The 21,958-nt window shown below is 40.1% G+C and overlaps 1 protein-coding gene across 2 annotated transcripts in view; it reads right to left on the bottom strand.

The window, feature by feature from the left end:
• The window catches only part of COPA (COPI coat complex subunit alpha), a 53,604-nt gene that overhangs the window by 29,034 nt on the left and 2,612 nt on the right, over nt 1–21,958 (bottom strand). For both annotated transcript variants that reach the window (XM_033198470.1, XM_033198471.1), the window contains exons 2-8: nt 21,567–21,680; nt 21,295–21,368; nt 16,403–16,483; nt 14,780–14,856; nt 13,605–13,714; nt 5,941–6,050; nt 3,860–3,959 (exon numbers count right to left, since the gene is read on the bottom strand). In XM_033198470.1, coding sequence (XP_033054361.1) covers nt 3,860–3,959; nt 5,941–6,050; nt 13,605–13,714; nt 14,780–14,856; nt 16,403–16,483; nt 21,295–21,368; nt 21,567–21,680 — 666 coding nt within the window. The remainder of the gene's footprint in view (nt 1–3,859; nt 3,960–5,940; nt 6,051–13,604; nt 13,715–14,779; nt 14,857–16,402; nt 16,484–21,294; nt 21,369–21,566; nt 21,681–21,958) is intronic.

Raw genomic sequence — 21,958 nt, 5'->3', positions numbered from 1 at the left:
AAAATAAAAAGCATCAAATTAAGACATATTACCAAAGAAAATCACTTAACCACAAAAGACAGAAAAGGAAGAGAGAAGCCTCAAAAAAAAAAAAAAACAAACAAACCAGAAAATAAGCAAAAAACAGCAGTAATAAGTCCGTACTTATCAATAACATCACTGAATGTAAATGCTCTCAATTCTTCAATTAAAAGGCATAGAGTGGCTAAACGGATAGAGAGAAGACCTAACTATATGCTGCCCTCAAGAAACCCATTTCACCTATACAGATACACATAGACTGAAAATGAAGTGGTGGAAGACATTCCATGAAATTGGAAACCAAAAAAGAGCAGGCATAGCTATACTTGTATCAGATAAAACAGACTACCAAACCTAAGACTCTAAAAAGAGACAAAGAAGGTCACTATATAATGTTAAAGGGGTCAACTCGGCAAGAGGAAATAACAATTATAAATATCTGTGCACCTAACACCAAAGCTCCCAAGTATATAAAGCAAACACTAATAGATCCAAAAGGAGAGATAGACTACAATATAATAATAGTAGGAGAACTAATACTCCACTCTCAAAAACAGACAGATCATTTAGACAGTAAATCAACAAAGAAACAGTGGAGTTAAACTACACACTAGATCTAACAGCCCTAACTGAAATTTACAGAACATTTCACCCAATGGCTACAGAATATTCTTTTCATCAGCACATGGAACATTCTCCAGAATAAACTATACTTTAGGCCACAAAACAAGTTTGAAAAAATTGTAAAAAACAAATCATATTAAGTATCTTTTTTGAACACAATGGAACCAGAAATAAATAACAAGGGGAACCTCAGAAAATACAAACACATATAAGTTAAACAACATGTTCCTGAAAGACTAATGGATCAATGAAAAAATTAAGAAGGAAATTTAAAAATTGCTTGAGATGAATGAAAATGGCAATACAATGTATCAAAATTTATGGGAAATAACAAAAGCAGTACTAAGAATGAAGTTTATAACATAAACACCTATGTCAAAAAAAAAAAAAGGAAAGACTCCAAATGAACAATCTAATGAAGCATCTCAAGGACCTAGAAAATAAAAAAAAAAAGGCTGGGCGCAGTGGCTCACGCCTGTAATCCCAGCACTTTGGGAGGCCGAGACGGGCGGATCACGAGGTCAGGAGATCAAGACCATCCTGGCTAACACGGTGAAACCCCGTCTCTACTAAAATACAAAAAAAAATTAGCCAGGCGTGGTGGCCGGCACCTGTAGTCCCAGTTACTCGGGAGGCTGAGGCAGGAGAATGGCGTGAACCTGGGAGGCGGAGCTTGCAGTGAGCTGACATCCGACCACTGCACTACAGCCTGGGCAACACAGCCAGACTCCGTCTCAAAAACACACACACACACACACACACACACACACACACAAATTAGTCGGGTGTGGTGGTGTGTGCCTGTAGTCCCAGCTACTCAAGAGGCTGAAGTATGAAAATCACTTGAGGCCGGGCGCGGTGGCTCAAGCCTGTAATCCCAGCACTTTGGGAGGCCGAGACGGGCAGATCACGAGGTCAGGAGATCGAGACCATCCTGGCTAACCCAGTGAAACCCCGTCTCTACTAAAAAAAAATACAAAAAACTAGCCGGGCGAGGTGGCGGGTGCCTGTAGTCCCAGCTACTCGGGAGGCTGAGGCAGGAGAATGGCGTGAACCGGGAGGCGGAGCTTGCAGTGAGCCGAGATCCGGCCACTGCACTCCAGCCCAGGCGACAGAGCGAGACTCTGCCTCAAAAAAAAAAAAAAAAAAAAAAAAAAGGAAATCACTTGAGCTGGGCGCGGTGGCTCAAGCCTGTAATCCCAGCACTTTGGGAGGCCGAGACGGGCAGATCACGAGGTCAGGAGATCGAGACCATCCTGGCTAACACGGTGAAACCCTGTCTCTCCTAAAAATGCAAAAAACTAGCCAGGCGAGGTGACGGCACCTGTAGTCCCAGCTACTTGGGAAGCTGAGGCAGGAGAATGACGGGAACCCGGGAGGGGGAGCTTGCAGTAAGCTGAGATCATGCCACTGCACTCCAGCCTGGGTGACAGAGTGAGACTCCGTCTCAAAACAAAACAAAAAAAAAAAAAAGAAAAGAAAAAAAAAGAAAATCACTTGAATTGGGGAGGGGGAGGTGGCAGGAAGCCAAGATAGAGCCACTGTACTCCAGCCTGGGCGACAGAGCGAGATCCCGTCTCAAAAAATCAGTGGCATTTATATATGCCAACAGTGAACAATCTGAAAAAATATCAAGAAATCCCATTTATAGTAACTACAAAAAATATAAAATGCCCAGGAATCACTCTAACCAAAGAAGTAAAAGGGCCATACAAGGAAAACTATAAAACTCCAATGAAAGAAGTTGAAGAGGACCCCCGAAAATGGAAAGATATTCCATGCCTGTGGGTTGAAAGAATTAATACTGTAAAAATGACAGGGTAAATTACTACCTAAAGTAATTTACAGATTTATTGTAATCCCCATCAAAATATCAAAGACATTCTTCACAGAAACAGGAAAAAAAGTCCTAAAATTTATATGGCAGCACAAAAGACCCCAAATAGGCAAAGCAATTCTGAGCAAAAAGAACAAAGCTGGAGGCATCACACTACCTGACTTCAAAATTTACTACAAAACTAGAGTAACCAAAACAGTGTGGTACTGGCACAGAAACAGACACACAGACCAATGGAACAGAATAGAGGACCCAGATATAAATTCACAAATCTATAGCCAACTCATGTTTAACAAAGGTGCCAAGAACATAAAATAAAGTGTTGGGAAAACGGGGTAACTATATGCAGAAGAATGAAACTCCTATCTCTCACCACACACAAAAATCAAATCAAAAAGGATTAAAGACTTAAATATAAGACCAGAAACCATGAAACTACTAGAAGAAAACATTGGGGAAATGTCCCAGGATATTGGTCTGGGCAAAATGCTCATCACTAATTACCAGAGAAACACAAATCAATGTGTCCTTAACGTAAAGGCTGAAATATATACACATATATACAGAAATAAAAGACATGTAAATCAAATCCATAATGAGATATCATTTCACCACAGGTAAAATGGCTTGCATCAAAAGGACAGGCAATAACAGATGGCGGCGAAGGCATGGAGAAAGGGGAACCCTCCTACACTGTGGGTGGGAATATAAATTAGTATAGTCACAATGGAGAATAGTATGGAGGTTCCTCAAAAAACTAAAAATAGAACTACCATATTATCCAGCAATTCCACTACTGGGTATATACCCAAATAAAGGAAATCAATATATCAAAGCGGTATTTGCATCCCCATATTTGTTTATTGCAGCACTATTCACAATAGCCAAAATACGGAATCAACTTAAGTGCTCATCAAAGGATGAATAAAGAAAATTACACACACACACACACACACACAATGGAATATTATTCAGTCATAAAAAAGAATGAAATCCTGTAATTTGCAGCAAAATGACGGATGCAACAGGAGGCCATTGTGTTAAGTGAAGGCAAGAACAGAGATAAATATGGCATATTCTCACTCATATGTGGAAGCTAAAAAGTGGGTATTAAGATAGAGAGTAGAATGGGGAGGGTGAAAGAGGAAATGAAGGGAGGAAAACAGAATATAAATATATTTATTACCACTTAACTGTACACATAAAAATTGTGAAGATGATATATTTTATTTGTAAAAGAAATAATTTCTATGCTCCTGGCATTAGCATTAATTAATTGCCTGAGATAGAAAAATAGGTCAGAGTCCAGAAGACCTGCCTACTTTACCTTGCTGGCTGGCAATTTCCTAGCGGTGATAATGTAACCAGTTCACTCACCATTCATGCGCCAGATCTTCACTTGACGATCATCTGCCCCAGATACAATAAGGGGCATAGTGGGGTGGAAGGCCGCCCAGTTTACTCCACGATCATGACCCTGTAGAAAAAGAGTGGTTCTTCTAAAACATCTTTATAGCCATCACTCAAAGCAAATCAATGAATCAAGCTATCCGTTGTAAAAGATACCTGATTTATTCTTCATGTGAACAGATTTAAGAGACTATGCTGATCTAAAATTTTGAGCATCAGAATTATCATGTCTGTCCTCCAATATTACCCCAAATTCTCATGTGAATTTCCAAATACTTATTTCTAACCCCAAACTCAGCCTCATTTGCATTTAGGATATTCTGCTTTGTTTTTTACTTGCCCATTTTTATCTTATTTCTACAAAAAATTATTAGTATCTCCAGACAAATTTTATTTTAATTTTTATTGTTTTTAGGTGGAGTCTCGCTCTGTTGCCCAGGTTGGAGTGCAGCGGCGTGATCTCGGCTCACTGCAACCTCTGTCTCCCGGGTTCAAGCAATTCTCTGCCTCAGCCTCCCAAGTAGCTGGGATTACAGGCACCTACAACCGTGCCCGGCTAATTTTTTGTATTTTTAGTAGAGACAGGGTTTTACCATCTTGGCCAGGCTGGTCTTGAAATACTGGCTTCATGATCCATTTGCCTCGGCCTCCCAAAGTGCTGGGATTACAGGTGTGAGCCACAGTGCCCAACTGACAAATTTTATAACTTAATGCAGAAATCTCAGTCTGATCTTGAAGGAGCTCCAAGATTCTTTTAAGAAATCTGCAAGGTGAAAACTATTTTCATAATATTACTAAGATGTTGGCTTCTTCATTCTTTTTTTTTTTTTTAAAGATGAGGTCTTGCTGTGTCACCCAGGCTGGAGTGCAGTGGTACAATCATACTAATTGCTCTCTGCAGTCTTAAACTCAAGTGATTCTCCTACCTCAGCCTCCCAAGGGACTACAAGTGAGCACCACCATGCCCAGTTTTTTTGTTTTTGTTTTTTGGTAGAGACAAAATCTTGCTATATTGCCTAGGCTGGTTTCAAACTCCTGGCCTCAAGTAATCCTCCAGCCTCGGTCTCCCAAAGTGCTGAGATTACAGGTGTCAGCCACTGCACTCAGCCTATTTATCTTCTTCTTATTATTCATGAGTATACAATAGAGTTTCCCAGCACATGATATGTGATATCATTGCTCTGACAGCTAATAGAATGTGTGCTGATACATTTCACGTTTTTAAAAGTTGTTTTAATTTAAAATGTGGTAAAAAATTGACACACATACCCCACATAAACAAAAACTCTTTGGGGTCCTCAATAAATTTTAAGAGTCTAAAGACATCTTTAGACCAAAAAGTTTAAGAACTGCTGATTTTAAGAAACTGTATACCCTATTTATACATTTATATGGTATAGTGTGACAGAATCCTGGATAAGGCAGTTTTGAATTAGCAGTATTATTGAGATATATCATAGTGCAGTGAAAAGCACCTGGGTTTTGCAGTCAGATCCAAATTCAAATCTTAGTTCTTACATTTATTTAGTAGATACATGTAGATTTTGGTAGACTGCTTAATTTCTCTAAATCTCAATTTTTTTTTGTCTGCTAAATAGGGATAATAATATCTACTTCAGTGGGTAGCTATGAAGATTAGATAATTTTTGAAAGAAAAACTAGTTTCTTTCCCTTATGCTTTTCTGTTTTCTCACCTGCACAAACGTTACACATGGCTGGTTCTCAATAACTTTGATTAAATTTCTTGCAGCCCTGCCTTACAGAAAGCTTGAGAATGGGCTCTGCTTTGGGATGGTGATGAAGTCTGCGCCTGGCCTTCTCCCTTTCCCCACTGGGTTTATAAGGTAATAAGACTCTCCCTCAGGTGGCACATAAGCTTCATTTCTCTGTTGGTTCACTCACAGTTTGATTTCTAGTACCTCAAACAGTGCCTGGTACTTAATAAGCACTCTGTAAATATTTGTTGAAGGAATGAATAAATGAACAGCATATTGTGACTTTCCCAAAATGACAGCCCATATCCAGCCCCTGGCTGTAAAGATAAGTACCTCTAGTACATGCTTCACCACTGCATCTGTAGTTCCAAATAGATCAACCCCAGTTATTCCTCTCACATCCGATTCCACTGCACCAGGGGACAGGTTTTTTTTCCTTAGACCTTTGAAGGGATAAGGAGCAGGATGAAAGATGTAAACACAAATGTTATCTAAAACAGCACAGTACCAGAAACACAGAAAGTACAGTGAAAAAGAAGAGAAAAAGAAATGGAAAAGACTGAAGAAAGAAAACAGACTCAAGAATTCCTATTTCTAAAAATGTTCAAAATATTGAAGTACATTCACTATCTTCTCTTCTGCTCCCTTAGCACTTAAACAGATCCATTACTGGAACTTCTTTCCAGAGGAGGGTGACCCAAATTTCTCGCACACTTTAACCTCTTCTTCCGCAAATCTTACCTCAAGAGGTGTCTGCTTCAGTTAACGCCCACTTTCCATTCTTCAGTGTTCTTGTGTTCTTGAAATGTGGCCCCAAATGGTAAACATTCAATTTCTACTCTCAACTTCATAAAATTTATAGCAGCTTTTTTCCCATCATTTCAGAAAATTTTTCCTTTTTTTTAAAGACTAGTCAAGTGCAGCAGTGAGAAAGGGGAAAAGAGTGGAACAAGGAGTTCAATCTGTAACTGACTGTGAACAATCAACTGAGATAACTCACTATCTTCAGACTAGGCTCAAGAAACTTTAAAGGAAAGCCATTTGAGGCAGGCATGGTGGTTCAAGCCTATAATCCTAGCACTTTGGGAGGCCAAGGCAGGTGAATCGCTTGAGCCCAGGAGTTTCAGACCAGCCTGAGCAACATGGCAAAACCCCGTCTCTCCAAAAAAAAAAAAAAAAATTCGCTGGGTGCAGTGGCGCATGCCTATAATCCCAGCTACTCGGGGGACTGAGAGATAGGAGGATGGTTTGAGCCCAGGAAGTCGAGGCTGCAGTGAGCCATGATGGTGCCACTACACTCCAGCCTGGGTGACACTGAGACCCTATCTCAAAAAAGAAAAGCCATTTGAAGAGGCCACAGCACAGTGTTTCTCAACTTGAAGCCTTTCAACAGCTGATGGGAGAAGTTCCAAATGGGTTACAGAAACTAGGCCTATTAAGGACAAAACAGCTATTTGGTAGAAGATAATGTAAAACCACAACCCATGTAAAAAAGTGTACTCATGCCTACTACTTGACTCTTGGACAAAGAACAAGATAATTAAAACTGTCATGTCCTTTTAAGTTCCTGCTTAAAAGGCTGATTATAGATTTGAATACTTGGATTTTGCCATTGAAACCTTTGGAGGCTAGTTTTACTGCGAGGAATTAGGCTGTAACTTAAAAATGAAGGAAAAAGACACCAGAATAATAAGTCTTATTTGTAGAGGACCCACGTATATGGCTCAAGTACAACTATCTTTATTATTATTATTATTATTATTTTTGAGACAGAGTCTCGCTCTGTCGCCCAGGCTGCAGTGCAGTGGCTGGATCTCAGCTCACTGCAAGCTCCGCCTCCCGGGTTTACGCCATTCTCCTGCCTCAGCCTCCCGAGTAGCTGGGACTACAGGCGCCCGCCACCTCGCCCGGCTAGTTTTTTTGTATTTTTTAGTAGAGACGGGGTTTCACCATGTTAGCCAGGATGGTCTCAATCTCCTGACCTCGTGATCCGCCCGTCTCGGCCTCCCAAAGTGCTGGGATTACAGGCTTGAGCCACCGCGCCCGGCCAAGTACAACTATCTTTAAAAGCTATTTGTGCTACAGTCAGAACCAAAATTATGATAACACTACTACTATCTCACATTCGAAAAATACTTTGCAGTTTTCAGAGCGTATGCTATGTAACTGGATTCTGATAACAAACCTTTGGAATGAGCAAGCGGTAAAACTGTAACAGTTTGTAGATGAGAAAAAAAGAATTGAGACTAAAATCCTATCTTTTGAAGTATTTTAGGGGGAAAGTGGAAGATGAAATTACCCAGCACTTGTAAATGTTTTAAGAAAAGATAGTTATGTATAATGGAAAACCAAAACTCTTACTGAAAATAAAACCTAAAGGCTGGGCGTGATGGCTCACGCCTGTAATCCTAGCACTTTGGGAGGCCGAGGTGGGTGAATCACCTGAGGTCAGGAGTTTGAGATCAGCCTGGTCAACATGGCAAAACCCCGTCTCTACTAAACATACAAAAATGAGTCAGGCATGGTGGCGCACGCCTGTAATCCCAGCTACTAGAGAGGCTGAGGCAGGGGAACTGCTTGAACCCGGGGGGCAGTGTGGCGGGGGGGTAGCGCAGAGGTTGCAGTGAGCCAAGATTGTGCCACTTCACTCCAGCCTGAGTAAAAGAACGAAATTCTGTCTCAAATTAAAAAAAAAAGGAGGCTGGGCGCAGTGGCTCACGTCTGTAATCCCAGCACTTTGGGAGGCCGAGGCAGGTGGAACACCTGAGGTCAGGAGTTCGAGACCATCCTGGCTCAAATAGTGAAACCCTGTCTCTACTAAAAAGACAAAAATTAGCTGGACATGGCGGTGCATGTCTGTAATCCCAGCTACTTGGGAGGCTGAGGCAGGAGAATCACTTGAACCTGGGAGATGGAGGCTGCGATGAGCTGAGATCGCGCCACTGCATTCCAGCCCGGGCAACAGAGTGAGACTCCGTCTCAAAAAAAAAAGGAAAGAAAACCTAAGTCATTTTAAGCCTAAACTTTGCCATCTGTAGGAAAATATAAGAAGTTTAATAACCACATTTATATTTATTGTTTTAAAACTGTGATATATCTCTTTTGTTATAGTGGCACCTACATTTTAACACTGGAGAAGCAAGAGCTTAGAAGGCCACAACAATTTTAATTATTTTGTCCTCTGTCCAAGATGATCATTTAGCCAGTAGGTAGACAGAAATAAAGCTGATGCTTTACAATATATTCTCCCAACGGTTCATAAATACTTTATTGCTGGGATGCCTCCTTTCACTTATTACACTTGTCCCTTTAATAAGATCTGTCAACTTTTTCTAATGAGTCTGGTATATGAAACAGATTCAAAGGAAAATACAAAGATAGACAGCTGTGAGAAACTTCACCTCCAATAAGCTTCAACAAACACATTAAAAGGAAAGCTGTATGACAGAATGGAAGGCTTTGTTGCATTTGCGTGTAATGATCCAGGAAAAGGGGAAGGGCAAAAACAGACAGATGAATGGTGACAGGCAGTGAAAAGATACTTAGAGAAGAAATATTTGAGCCTTCAACAAGCCACTTGCTAGGACTGAACGACAGACGGAAAATTTCTACAGCAGCTACCCAAATCCAGAGGGAGGAGAGGACACTCTCAGAATGGACCAGTTTGATGCACACCTCCCAATACGGACCAGGGAAAGCAGGAAAAAGAGAGGGATGATAACAGGATTTGGCAGCAAATTAATACTTTTTTAGTAGCCATTTCAAAGACTGAGCCTGAATTACATGGGCTTGACATGCAAAGGTACAAGCCTATTAAAATAATTTAACTGTCAGTTTACTTGGGAGCTCAAGTTAAGAAAGTAACCTTTTATATATAGGTTTGTAAATACATTCCCTCTTAAACAAATAGTTTTTGCCAGGCTAACACAAAAGATTCAGGTTAAGCTAAGCCCCGTGGGGCTCAATCCCCATGGGAGAGGTATCAAGAGATAGGTTTTCCTTTAAAGATCTCTATATTCTCTTATTGCTTAAATAACTCAGAGAGTGTCCCTTTCAAAAAAAGATAGTCAAAAAAATTAGAATTAGTCTTCTAAATTTGGGAGTATTCATACTCTTATTCAGAACTAATTTCTCCGTTTTGGAAATATAAGCACTGGTCTTTAACAGATAGGAAAGCTAATTCCTCTTCCTGTTTTCTGACTTATTTGAACCCAATAGCAAAAAAGAACTCTGCTGAAAAAGAATATGCTGATTTCTAGAGAAGGAAAGCATAAAAGTCTAACCCAAAAGCTTCCTGCACTTTGTTAAATACCAAAGCATCTCCTTCCACTCTGGTTAAGGGGTTACTGGAAGTCAAGAGTTGTGGGTAAAGAACAACACTTAGAAATGGTAAAGACAGCATTAACATTAGTACAGCAAGTTAGCACAAAATTCTCACTACCACATAAATAAAGTATAGCAATTGCAAGATTATTATATAGTAATCCATGCACTTCACACATTCAAGAGCAAGTATAAACCCCATGGTGTCACACTCTCTCCCTCTCTTCTCTGATCTGGGGCCCTTAATTTTGATGTAAAAATGTTCTCTGTCTGCAAAAGGTAAAGCAAAGTATTTCGTGCCTTGAGCATTTCATGATCACCAATAATCCAACCACCTGATTGCCCCCAAACTGCACTGGCTAGACTGCAGGGAACATGCTGGGCTGGCATCAGGTGGCACAAACATTACTCTTAGAGCGGAGCCCTTCTCAACCTGGTGTTCTGGAAAAGAATTAAGTCTTAATGCCTGAAAGCATCAGTTTAGGTATGTAATAAATTCTCTATGATCTAGAATAGCATTAGCTATATACCATTCTTGGAAGAACTATGGAAACAGCCACTGAAAGTACTTTCTTTTTTTTTTTTGAGACAGAGTCTCGCTCTGTCACCCAGGCTGGAGTGCAGTGGCCGGATCTCAGCTCACTGCAAGCTCCGCCTCCCAGGTTTACGCCATTCTCCTGCCTCAGCCTCCCAAGTAGCTGGGACTACAAGCGCCCGCCACCTCGCCCGGCTAGTTTTTTGTAGTTTTTAGTAGAGACGGGGTTTCACCGTGTTAGTCAGGATGGTCTCGATCTCCTGACCTCGTGATCCGCCCGTCTCGGCCTCCCAAAGTGCTGGGATTACAGGCTTGAGCCACCGCGCCCGGCCGAAAGTACTTTCTATAGCACTTAATTCTCTCACAGAATCCAGGTTGACAAAGGCTATTCTGGATAATTGCTGGCCGGGGGCAGTGGCTCATGCTTGTAATCCCAGCACTTTGGGAGGCTGAGGCAGCCAAATCACTTGAGGTCAGGAGTTCGAGACTAGCCTGGTCAAAATAGTGAAACCCTGTCTCTACTAAAAACACAAAAATTAGCTGGGCATGGTGGCATGTGCTTGTAGTCCCAGCTACTTGGAAGGCTGAGGCAGGGTAATCGAACCCAGGAGGTGGAGGTTGTAGTGAGCTGAAATCATGACACTGCACTCCAGCCTGGGTAACAGTGAGACTCTGTCTCAAAAACAAACAAACAAAAAAATTGCCCCGATCAGCTGGAACAGCATGAATTGGGATCCAACCCCATCAGGCTCCTATATCCTGAGACAGAGAGAGTGCTTTGAATGTGTGCACAGTGAAAAACCATGGAAAGCCATAGTGAGGTTACTGGGAGAGTAGATGCTAAGCTCCCTGGTACTGGCAGTGAGGAGAGGACACAGGTTCACAGTGCCTGTGTCTAGCTCCTCCTGTTGGCATGGCTGGTCACATCTGGGTGTACTTCAAAAAACCTTGTCAGTCTGATGAAAAACTGCAATGGCAAAGCCCTAGGGAAGGAGAGTACAACTGCCCTATCTCCAATACCTCATTTATACTACTCCCTTTCATTCTAAGCCTTTGAAAACGACGAAGACAGCATGATCTAGAGGTTCTACTCTACAATTGTCTCCATCTCCCCTTGTCTTGTTTCTATGCTACATTAACCTAAACAACTGCTACTGCAACATTCCAAATGCTGTATCCCAGAATCCAAATTTTCAGCTTGCTGTTCATTAATGGTCTATAAAAACAAGTGCCATTATTGCCCCAGCTCCCCATGCCACAATGGAGTTGGGAACAGTTATCACCTCCGCTGTACAATGCAGAGGATGACTCCTTTATTACAAAGAACCAAACAAAGATCTATGAGGGGGGCCTTCCTTTCATAGAATGAAACATGTTTTGTAGTCCAGTCACTGACATTTCAAAGAACTCACATCTCCAAGAATTTCTAAGGAAATGAATAGAAAGAAACAACAGGCTGGGCATTATGGCTCGTGCCTGTAATCTCAGCACTCTGGGAGGCAAAGGTGGGCAAATCACCTGAGATCAGGAGCTTGAGACCAGCCTGGCCAACATGGTGAAACCCTGTCTCTACTAAAAATACAAAAAGTAGCTGGGCACGGTGGCACATATCTGTAATCCCAGCTACATGGGAGGTGGAGGAAAGAGAATCGCTTAAATCCAGGAGGCAGAGGTTATAGTGAGCTGAGATCATGCCACGGCACTCTAGTCCAGGTGACAGAGTGAGACTGTCTCAAGAAAAAAATAAATAAATAAATAAATAAAAAAAAAGAAAGAAACAACAAATACTAACTGGTCAGGGAACTACAGCATTTAGTGTTTGATTTCCCTATTCCACCACGAAGCACTTCCATCATTTTCACAGGTACAGTCCACTCTCTGCATTTAAATTCTCTAGGTAGCACTGTCTTAGATCTCCTCTATATAAGACTAAACATTTAAATCCTTGTCTCAAAATAAAGATATGTAAACTGTAAAAGGAGGAATTATCCCAACTATCCATAATCTATAAATTGTTTAATTTCTAGTCCTAAATCTGTCCATTAAAAGGTATTCCGGGCCAGGCACAGTGGCTCACGCCTGTAATCTCAGCACTTTGGGAGGGCAAGGTGGGTGAATCACCTGAGGTCAGGAGTTCGAGACCAGCCTGGCCAACATGGTGAAACCCTGTTTCTACTAAAAATACAAAAATTAGCTGTGCGTGGTGGCACACACCTGTAATCTTAATTACACAGGAGGCTGAGGCACAAGAATCGCTTGAACCCAGGAGGCAGAGGTTGTAGTGAGCTGAGATCGTGCCACTGCATTTCAGCCTGGGCAACAGAGTGAGATTCCATCTCAAAAAAAAAAAAAAAGGCCAGGCACAGTGGCTCACACCTGTAATCCCAGCACTTTGGGAGGCCAAGGCAGGTGGATTACGAGGTCAGGAGTTTGAGACCAGCCTGGCCAATATGGGGAAACCCTGTCTTTAATTAAGATACCAAAATTAGCCAGGCATGGTCACATGCGCCTGTAGTCCCAGCTACTCAGGAGGCTGAGGGAGGAGAATTGCTTAAACCCGGGAGGTGGAGGTTGCAGTGAGCCAAGATCATCGCACCACTGCACTCTAGCCTGGACAACAAAGCAAGACTCCCTCTTAGAAAAAAAAAAAAAAAAAAGTATTCTGGACATAAAAGTCACCAACTCCTAGAACCCAACCATGCTCCTTGCACTAGAAGAAATGTAATAGATTTTACTATTTTTAAATAAAGCAACAGGGTCCAACAGTCTTGTTTCCCTGTATTAATCTATTCTAAAAATTTCTTTTTGTCATAGATGTATTTTTTTCTTATTTGTAGTGCAAAGCCTGATTCTTAACCAAATGTCCCAACAGTATATAGATTTTAACTAAAAGCTGATCTAAGTAGAGTTAAAATTTCTTCAAATCAAATGAATTTTCTAGAGTTACCTCTTTTCTTAGAGAAGACTTCCAATATGAAGAACGATCAAAGCAGATTCAACACCCTCAGAAACAAAGACGCTATTATAAAACAGAATATTCTAAATTTTCCAGTTCTAAGTCAACTTTCCTCACTATTTTAAGCAATTGCAGTTTTGCACCAGACATGACCAGGTTGTCCCCTGAACTTGGGCAGCTCACCAGAAATATCCCAAACGCGCACAGTCTGGTCCAGGCTGGCTGATACTACCAAGTCTTCTGAGGGGTGGAATTGAGCACACATCACATAATGGTTGTGCCCTGTTAACACACTGCAAAAAAAAAAAAAAAAGACAATACCAAGTTAGAGGCGGAAGTCAACAGACTCCTAAACTGAATACCTTTCTCCATATTCAATAAATGCTTATCCAATTATATTTTTATGGAGACAAAGGTAGGTCAACCTACCAATTGTGAACTAATAATAATAAGCCCAGTCAGCTATTTTAACAACAGTTCTCTTCTTGCCTCTAATGCTTTAGTATTTAAATATTACTAATTTCAGAAGAACTGAGATTGCATAGCTCTCCTCTCAAAAATATTTTATAATATCAAAATAAATGTAATCTCAGTAATTCATACTGTAAATTATCTGTGAGATTTTAGTAAGGTATCTCTTTTAAAGGCCAGCACTTTATTTATTATTATTATTATTATTAATATTATTATTATTATTTTGAGACAGAGTTTCACTCTGTTGCCTAGGCTGGAGTGCAATGGCACAATCTTGGCTCACTGCAACCTCTGCCTCCCCAGTTCAAGCAATTCTCTGTCTCAGCCTCCCAAGTAGCTGGGACTGCAGGCACGCGCCACCGCGTCCAGCTTATTTTTGTATTTTTAGTAGAGATGGGGTTTCACCATCTTGGCCAGGTTGGTCTCGAACTCATGAACTCAGGTGATTTGCCCGCCTTGGCCTCCCAAAGTGTTGGGATTACAAGTGTGAGCCATGGCGCCAGGCCAAGGCCATCACTTTAAATGGTCCCTAACTCTTCATGGAAGGTTCTATGTAAAGCTCCAGCTCCAAACACAAAATAAGACAAAGGTCTAGACCTTGACTCGGGTTTTCTGGGAAAATAATTGAAAACCAGCTAAAAGTTCTTGTTCTAAAAGGCTGTATGACTTCTCTTCCTGGTAAGAAATTATTGGAAGATCAGATTCATATATGGGATTGCCTTTACATTTATTATTTTGCACTTAAAAGCATCCTACAAATACAATCAGTAATTAATCAGCTGACATAGCCATTTGGGAAGGGAGAAGATTGTTGTAAGAGAAGCTGATTATGAAAAAGTAGGAAAAATGAAGACTCTTTTTGAGCCCTCTGCCTCCTGCTTTACCAAACACAGGTTCTAGATTGCCAATTCCACACTCGGATGGTCTGATCATCTGAGGCACTCAGAATCCAGGGATATTCCTGAAAGATATTTCAGACAAAGGCTTTAAACATTAAACAAATTTGTTTTATCAGCCTCTTGTAATCATTTTTCTCTAAACAATTGCATTGCTTAACAGCTTAGCTACATTAGCAAAGGGGCTGCTGCTTTTGCTACCAGGTTAACTGTCGCCTTTTCTCTACCACTCTAACGGCTTTTTTCAACTTCGGCACTTTCACCTATAAGACTTAAGAATGGAAGCCAGTCAGAGGCATAATAGATTCTCAGAGGCAGATAGTGACATATACATTTACATTTTCTTCTATATGTGTGTATGTGTGTGTATTTATATATAGTTAATCATGTAAATTAAGATCCTGTGAAAGATTCTTCTACCTTTAACTCTAGGATGGGAATATTATTTTATGGTCTGACTTCTTTCTGTCCAGTTTCAAAAAATTCCCAGGTCTCAGCAACCAAAGCAGAAAGTAACATGTAAAGACAATTTAACCTTTTTGGAATCTGTAAGATTGTTGAGAAAAGGAAGTATTTCTTATTTACACTTCCTTCTTACTACACTTGCTAAGGTTTGTGTTAAACACTGAGGATAGACGGTATCTCTATCTTCAATACAGAGATAGTACCTCTAACATCAGTATTTAGCACAAAGCTTAGAAAGTATAAGGCACACACGTATTTACTGAGCTAGTAAAATGAAAGAAAATAAGGTTTTTCATAACTTTCCAGGTAGATGGCAACTTGTTCTAGGCAAGGATCTTCAGGAAGTCCTTTATGGCAATGACAAACAATTCCTACTTAAATTATCTTATTGAGTGGTTATCATTCTGAAATGTTTAAATTGTAATTTTCTCATTCTCTCCTATCCTACAATTTTTTAATTAAAGAAACAATGTATACTCAACCAGTAAATTATTGTTTATTTCATCATATTCTTTCTAACTTAATTCAAAGACTTAATTTACTGGCAATCAAAGAATAGTATAAGTTAATGCTAATACACAGAATTATAAGGAGATCCTCTCAGGTTGCAAATGGATTCAGAGGTTGGGAGTCTGTAATCTCACTATCTAAATCGACTATGATACCTGGCAGCTTAAAGAAAGTAGTAAGCCTGGCTAAGGGAACAGCCTCCACCAGACCCAAAAATCCTAGGATAGACGGGTATGATTGTTAATATTTCAAAACGTTTGTTAGCTCATCAAAATGGCATCTTAGTCTGATCTTCCAGACACACCTACTACTTACTAATAATACCCTACATGGGATTAGCTGGCAAACTTTTGTTTTTTGGTTCAGCAAACCTGAAATCAAATCCCTACTTTTCCCTACAGAGAAACAATGACTTCCCATAGAATCCACTGAATCCAATAAAATTAAATTCAGTACAATCCCAAGTGCTTCCTTTTGCAGAAAGAAACAAAGCAGAAAGGTCAATACCACACAGATTGTAGAAAAGCAACTCCAAAAACAACTCTGTTATTAAGACATGGGTTCTCAAGGATCAAATAAAGATTACTATGGGGAAAGTAAGAATGCTCCAAAACTAGTGCCACCATGACTACTTACATGATGAAAAAACGTGGTACGAATATAATCTAAGTGCCCAAGCAATGTGAAAAGACAGCGCCGAAGCTTGTAATTCCAAACCTGCAAAGATAGAAATCAAACTAAGAAACAGAAATATACCTATTGGGCCTCTATAGAGATAGAAATATGTATATAAATATGGGTTTACACACATATTTGTACTTTGGTATTTCTAAATAGGTAGGAACCTTGGTAGGAAGCCTTAAGATTTGAGGGAAAAAGAACAAGAATGAAACTATAAGTCAGATAAACAATGTGGGGTTGGGATGTGATTAGGGAAAAGATAAATATGAAATTATTAAAGTTTTTCAGGCTGCGCGCAGTAGTTCATGCCTGTAATCCCAGCACTTTGGGAAGTCGAGGTGGGAGAATGAGACCACCCTGGCTAACACAGTGAAACTCCATCTCTACTAAAAATACAAAAATTAGCCGGGCATGGTGGCATTCGCCTGTAGTCCCAGCTACTCCGGAGGCTGAGGCAGGAGAATCACTTGAATCCGGGAGGCAGAGACTGTAGTGAGCCAAAATCATGCCATTATACTCCAGCCTGGGCGACAGAGTGAGACCCGGTCTCAAAAAAAAAAAAAGAGAAAAGTTTTTCTTTCTTTGGGAAGAAACCATCTGTATTTAGTAGCGGGAAATATTTAACCAGGGCTTGATTTGAAACTCTTTTTTCTACTACACAATTGTGCTCTTAGCTTGAATACAGGCCCCTTAATGCTTTACCCATCACTTTTAAAAAGTATGACAGGCCGGGCACGATGGCTCATGCCTGTAATCCCAGCATTTTGGGAGGTCAAGGGGGGATCACCTGAGGTCAGGAGTTTGAGACCGGACTGGCCAACACGGGGAAACCCCGTCTCTACAAAAATACAAAAAAAATTAGCCGGATGTGATCCCAGCTACTTGGGAGGCTGCAGCAGCAGGATCACTTGAACCGGGGAGGCCAAGGTTGCGGTAAGTAGAGATCGCACTACAGGACTCCAGCTTGGGCGACAGAGAGGCCTGATCTCAAAAAAAAGTAGAACAGATAGATACCATGACTCCAAGGGAAACAGTAATATACGGCATCAGCTTCTTAGACTCCCAACCTGACGGCAAATGATGCCCATACATATGTGGTCTGTACTCAACTGTCAAGCAAACAGACTTTAACTTATTACATGGAAAATACTAATTGCTCAGTAAGGCTGAGCTAACCAGAGAAACAATATCATATTCAGATGTGAAGTTGAGTCAACTACCAAAGTACTAGGCATCAATGAACACAACTGAAGACACGAAAACCAGGAGCATAAATACAAAACAGCTTATCTTCCTCATTCAGAAAATCCCCTAAAATGTACAAAAATAAGAGACCAGGTGCATTTTTCTTTTTATTTCATTTAATTTTTAAAAAATTTCTTTTTAATATTTGTTTATAATCAATCTGGGCCAGCTTGTTACTATTTCTAATTTTTAACTTTTCTTTAGTAAATTATAAAAATATCATTTCCTGTAACAAATTCAGACAATTCAAAAGTATGATCTTCCAAACAAGAATGCTGAGTTCCTTAAAGGCAGGGTTCTTGCCCAGCATGCTCAACACTATACCCTTACCACCTAACACAGTGCCTGACACGAGGTAAGTGCTCAGCAAGCATTATGCATGGAAATAAGAACATGAAAAGTTAAAGTATTCCAATACCTTCGCCTCTATCTATTCAATCAGCTACATATAAATACACATGTACACAGTGGAATTTCACATAAAAATTAGATCATACCATAAACACTATTCTTTAACTGACTTTTTCCCCCTTATAGAGTTCAGTGTTTTAAACTTTCATATTTCTAGCTTCAAAATGTCTTGACTCCTTCAATGGCCTAAGTCAAGCTCCAAAACTGTAAATCCTTAAAGACTTATAGGGGTTTTAGACCAATACTCTGACCATTTGCTGGGCTCCCCGTCTTACTCTTTGTAAATGAAGATTATACTAATGCTACATTTATCTGGATATAGCAAGCAATATGATAGTCCACAGACATAACTTTTCTAGATAATCCCCCTTTTTATGAAAAAATGTTCAAGTTTATTAGTCATCAGAGAAATTAAATTAATTAAAACCACTAAATGGCTGGGTGTGGTGGCTCACACCTGTAATCCCAGCACTTTGGGAGGCTGAGGCGGGAAGATCACCCAAGGTTGGGAGTTTGAGAACAGCCTGACCAACATGGAGAAACCCCATCTCTATTAAAAATACAAAATTAACCGGGTGTGGTGGCGCATGCCTATTATTCAAGCTACTCAGGAGCCTGAGGCAGGAGAATCACTTGAACCTGGGAGGTGGAGGTTGCGGTGAGCCAAGATCACGCCATTGCACTCCAGCCTGGGCAACAGCGCAGACTTGGTCACAAAAAACAAACAAACAAAAAAACAAACAAAAAAAACCCCACCGAATGATAGCACTATACACCTACCAGCTAGTAAAGAATTCCTTTGTTTTAATAACAGCTTTATTGAGATACAGTTCAAATACCATACAATTTATTCATCTAAAGTATAAAATTCAATGGTTTTTAGTATATTCACCATTGTGCAACCATCAATTTTAGGACATTTTTATTCACTCCCCTAAGACATTCATACCCATTGGCCGTCACTCCTCATTTCCTCCCAACACCTTCAACCCTAGACAATCACTAGTCTACTTTGTGTTTCAATAGATTTACCTATTCTGGACATTTCATAAGTGGAAGATTATTTCTTTTCCAAAGTATTAGTCATTTTGGGAAAACTTTTTCTTTTTTTTTTTTTTTTTGAGACGGAGTCTCGCGCCCAGGCTGGAGTGCAGTGGCCGGATCTCAGCTCACTGCAAGCTCCGCCTCCTGGGTTTAGGCCATTCTCCTGCCTCAGCCTCCCGAGTAGCTGGGACCACAGGCGCCCGCCAAATCGCCCGGCTAGTTTTTTGTATTTTTTAGTAGAGACGGGGTTTCACCGTGTTAGCCAGGATGGTCTCGATCTCCTGACCTCATGATCCACCCGTCTCGGCCTCCCAAAGTGCTGGGATTACAGGCTTGAGCCACCGCGCCCGGCCAACTTTTTTCTTAATTAACACCCAGTTTTTCCTTTTTAAACAGATTATAAGAATCCCAAGTTAACCATCCTTGATACTCAATGTTCATCACTATAAACAACAAATACAAAAATATTATAATGAGGTGATATCCTTATGGGCTTCTGAGATCTATCAGGTGATTTGAGTTTTGATTGCCCCAGGATGTGGTGCCTAAAAACTAGAAAACAGAAATAAATGTCCTTCCTATAATTCCAATAGCTCTTTTCTCTGTAGGCAGCTGTCACTCATTACTCCTGTCACCTGAGTTCTGTGGTATAATCACAATATATAACTTCTTGAAGTTGCTTATGAAAAAGACTTTACCTTTTTATCAAGTAAATTTCACTGGTTTGGTTTGATAGATAGACTTAATGAAAACAACTAAAGGAAGTAAATAAAGGAAATTTTGATTTATTTTTATAAATATAGGTTGCTAGTCTCTGGCTCTAACTTTCGCTATTATGAGTCAATCGTCTTCAAAGAATTGCCTATATTCTGTCTGCTTCCTCATTTTATACTAAGGCCTTCCAAATTAAGCACTTTAAAGGTTATTGCTCAGTCTTGATCTTATTCTAAACGCTTTCTCCTTCCCAAAATTCTCTTCTTCCTTGGCATGCAAGAGGCTTCTTCTCCCTCTTGGTTCATCTTGAACCCCTCAAATCACTGTTTCCCATACTAACTCTACTTCCTCTCTCTCCCTTAAATGATGGTCTGTCTTCTTATTCAACGTACTCCTTGAGCAATATCTTCTACTGCTTCTCCTTTGGCTCCTCCCTTCATGATGACAAATCACAAATATATTTCTAGCACAGACACCTCAACTAGACTGTCTCTTAGCTCCCTCAAAATTATCAGAGACAAGATGGAATTCATTACCCATTCTCTTCCACTCCAGAAAACTATCTCCTCCTGATTTTCCCTTCCTAGTTAATGACACCCCCTTTATCCAGTGACCTAATCTAGAAGCCTGAAAATCATTTCATTTATTTCTCCTTATTGCTCCTTATTTCTCCTTATTGGCCATCTCATTTATTTCTCCTTATTGACCATCATCTAACGGACATACTGATTCATTTCCTTAAATTCTCACATCCATCTCCTTCTCTCCATTTCAAATGCTACTACCTAAGCTCAGGTTTCCTGATTGGTATCTTTGTCTCCAGTTCTGCCCAAATCATCCAATCTTTTCTTTAATTACCACCAAGTAATCATTTTAAAAACATATAAATCTGATATCACTCCTGTATTTAAGTTCCTTAAATTGCTCCTTGTTATCTGCATGATAACATCTAAACTCCTGAGTGCTGCAAACAGGTACTCCATGATCTGGCTCCTCTCATCTTCTGCCCCTTCTCTCAACATTTCTTCAGGTTTTCTCCATACAAAACTAGTAAGAGTTGCCCTGTATCTAGCTGTATCACGCCTTTTGTCTTTGCACCTGTACTGCTCTTTCCTATTTCACTGTGAGTATCTATTACATCACTCACCAAACTATACATGCTATTACTTGGATATATGTTTATCTCCTCTATTAGAATAAAAACTCCTTGAAAACAGAAGCCATTTCTTATTTTTGAATTCCCAAAAAAGAAAACAGTGTCTGGTATACAGTAAGCATTCAATAAATGTTTGCTGGGTAAGTTCTCCAGATAATGTTGTCAAAAGCCTGAGCTCTGTATGAATGAACTTCCCTGTCTTTCAGTCCCTTTCACGATTCCCAAACCTTCCCACATCCTCCGTCCTTTATTCTCAGTCATGACAGACCCTCTGTACCTTAATCTTATAGTCATCTCCTCCAGAGACGAACAGTGGCTGCTGCTTATGGAAGTCAATGCCTCGCACTGGACCTGGTGGAGAAGGCAGGCAATGTATGTTAGAGAGAGCTATCCTTTCTAATATCTAAGGTAATTCCTATTCAGGATTTTTCCGTTTTATCACTTCCACATTCTTTAATCATAGAGGAATCCATGTCAAACAAGGCTTTAAATACCCCAGGATATGATAAATATTTATACTCCTTTAACTTCCTCCTAGAAATATCTCACCATCATGTTCATCAAACTTGTCAATGAGAGTGCACATCCGATAGTCCCATAACTGGATGACCCCATTATGTAAACTAGTCAGGATCCAAGGTCTTTTGGGGTGAAAGCTGAGCCCTGAAAAAAACAGAAAACGATACAATGAGCTAACTAAGCGCCATGATGTCACCTTCTGTCAATTCTGATAAGAAAAAGAAACAGCAAGGTTAATCTTAGGTTCATTTATTCATTCGACACGCTTGATGATTTTTTACTGGATGCCAGACATCATGAATTTTATGTTTGGTACTAGATGTTTGTTATATTCCTTTAAATATTGTTGGGCTTTGCTCTAGGATGCAATTAAATTACTTGGAATCAGTTGATACTTTCAATGCTTGCTTTTAGGTTCTATT

Source organism: Trachypithecus francoisi, unplaced genomic scaffold (assembly GCF_009764315.1).
Source record: "Trachypithecus francoisi isolate TF-2019V2 unplaced genomic scaffold, Tfra_2.0 Lachesis_group5, whole genome shotgun sequence".
In the NCBI taxonomy this organism is placed as follows: Eukaryota; Metazoa; Chordata; class Mammalia; order Primates; family Cercopithecidae; genus Trachypithecus; species Trachypithecus francoisi.
Note: the sequence above shows the minus strand (reverse complement) of the source record. Positions and strands in the feature narration are given on the sequence as shown.